General features: G+C 35.3%; 1 protein-coding gene across 2 annotated transcripts in view; it reads left to right on the top strand.

Annotated features, from left to right (window-relative positions):
- Positions 1 to 1789, top strand: part of LOC106880424 (alpha-N-acetylglucosaminidase) — an 80737-nt gene extending 78948 nt beyond the window's left edge. For both annotated transcript variants that reach the window (XM_052970511.1, XM_052970512.1), the window contains exon 20: positions 1478 to 1789. In XM_052970511.1, coding sequence (XP_052826471.1) covers positions 1478 to 1563 — 86 coding nt within the window. In that variant the 3' untranslated portion in view covers positions 1564 to 1789. The remainder of the gene's footprint in view (positions 1 to 1477) is intronic.
- The last annotated feature ends 309 nt before the right edge of the window (positions 1790 to 2098 follow it).

The following is a 2098-nucleotide window of genomic DNA, read 5'->3' as shown; positions in this document are numbered from 1 at the left end:
GGTTGGTGTTAGGAAGGGCATCCAGCTGTAGAAACTCTGCCAGATCAGATTGGAGCCTGGTGCAGCATTCTGGCTTGCTAGTCCTCAGTCAAATCGTCCAACCCATGCTAGCATGGAAAGCGGACGTTAAACGATGATGATGATGATGATGATGATTTATATATAAACACAGGAGTGACTGTGTGGGAAGTAGCTTGGTTCCGGGTTTATTCCCACTGCATGGCACCTTGGGCAAGTGTCTTCTACTACAGCCTTGGGCTGACCAAGGCTTTGTGAGTGGATTCAGTTGTTAGAAAATGAAAGAAGCCTGTTGTATATATGTATGTGTGTGTGATTGTCTCCCACCATCGTATGACAACTGGTGTTGGTGTCTTTACATCCCTGTAACTTAGCAGTTCAGAAAATATATCAATAGAAAAGTATAAGTGTGTGTGTAAGTGTGAATTAACATCATAAACATGTGAAATATAAAATATCCTGTTTTTGTATTTGGATTGCAAGATTCTTGATGTGAACTCATGTGTTGAATCAGATATTGTTGTCTCTTGGGAAAGTTATTATGCCAGTAATAAACACATGCATTGGCTCAGTTTCACTTCTATGTTATTCATCAGTTGGTTAGTTATTTAACCAACTAACCAACCAATTGTTTGATTAATCATTTGGTTAATCAAGCAATCAGTTGTATTTGCCAAAGTCCTCTTATTGTCACAATCTCTTCAATGACATCCCCTCTGTACTCTATTTATGTAGTTGTACATAAGTGAGTAAGAATGTACATGAGAGAGAGTGAGAGAGAGAGTGTAAGTGTGTGTGTGTGTGTGTGTGTGTTTGAATATGTGTGCATGTGTGTTCATGCATATGTCTGTGTATGTATGTTCTGGTGTCTGTGTATATGAGTGTGTGTAGATGCTTGTGTGGTGTAGTTGGTTCTGTGAGTTTGTGCATTAGAGAGAATGTGTGCATGTGTATGTGTGTGTATGTTAATGTGTGTGTGCATGTCTACTTCTATGGGTGTGGGTAGTAAAAAGTTTTTTTCTTTGTATCATTTAATTGTTGGTCTTGTCTTTTTGGCTGGATGATAAATATTGAACCTAAAACTTAAAGACAGACAGACATGAAGCTGACTTGGATTAGAGAGGGCATGTTACTGAACAGGTGACAAAAGGCCTTTGGAAAACACACTTGATTAATTAATTGACTGAATGATTAATCAAACAATTGATTAGTTAGTTGGTTAAATAGCTAATCAGTTGATGGTAAATAAAGAAGTGAAATTGGAGCAGTCATATGCAACAATAAAACATGCTTTATTTGAATAACAGCTCACAGTTGATGGCAAGAAAGGTGTCTTGCTGTGAAATTGTGCCTGGCTTGAATATGTCCCCATCCAACCTGTGCTGTCATGGAAGAATTGACATTAAATGAACAAAAATAAATATGTAATGTATATTAATGTATTAATTTTCTGTGGCAGGTGACAGCTTGAAACTAGTGAGGAATCTTTATACCAAGTACCGACCAATAACAGTACAACTTTTAAATGAAAAGTCCTATTACTGAATTTCACTTCAACCTGATTGATTGCTTCTAAACTTTTGTGGTAAAAATTTTGTTGAATTACGATCAAATATAAATATTTTTGTTTGTTTGGAGAAAATTATTTTGAAAGTAAAATTGGGAGTAAAATTTTAAAACAATAAATTTATTCATATATATATATATATTTGATACATTTTGGAATAAAATATTTCATATATTTGGAAATAAAAGTCAAACCATAAATCTATATAAATTATATTACTTTTTTATTACTTCCAAACATAAAAGAATTTCTTTTGGTGATGGGTTTAAAACATTCTTATTTAATCTGTGAAGGAGAGGCAGTAATCTTCCAAAACGTTGAGGATGGTGCAATTTTTGTTCAAGATAAATTTATATTAACGTGTCCACTTCTGAATGTTTTCATGGGTCAGACGGAATTACTTGAGAAACGACACTTGCTCAAATTGCCATGCAGTGGGACTGAACCCAAAACTAGATGGTTGAGAAGCAGGCACCTTAAATACACAGCCAGGCCTCTGCACACACACACTCA

This window comes from Octopus bimaculoides, chromosome 9 (assembly GCF_001194135.2).
Source record: "Octopus bimaculoides isolate UCB-OBI-ISO-001 chromosome 9, ASM119413v2, whole genome shotgun sequence".
NCBI classification, from domain to species: domain Eukaryota; kingdom Metazoa; phylum Mollusca; class Cephalopoda; order Octopoda; family Octopodidae; genus Octopus; species Octopus bimaculoides.
The sequence above is the reverse complement of the archived record's forward strand: the minus strand, read 5'-3'. Positions and strand labels throughout refer to the sequence as shown.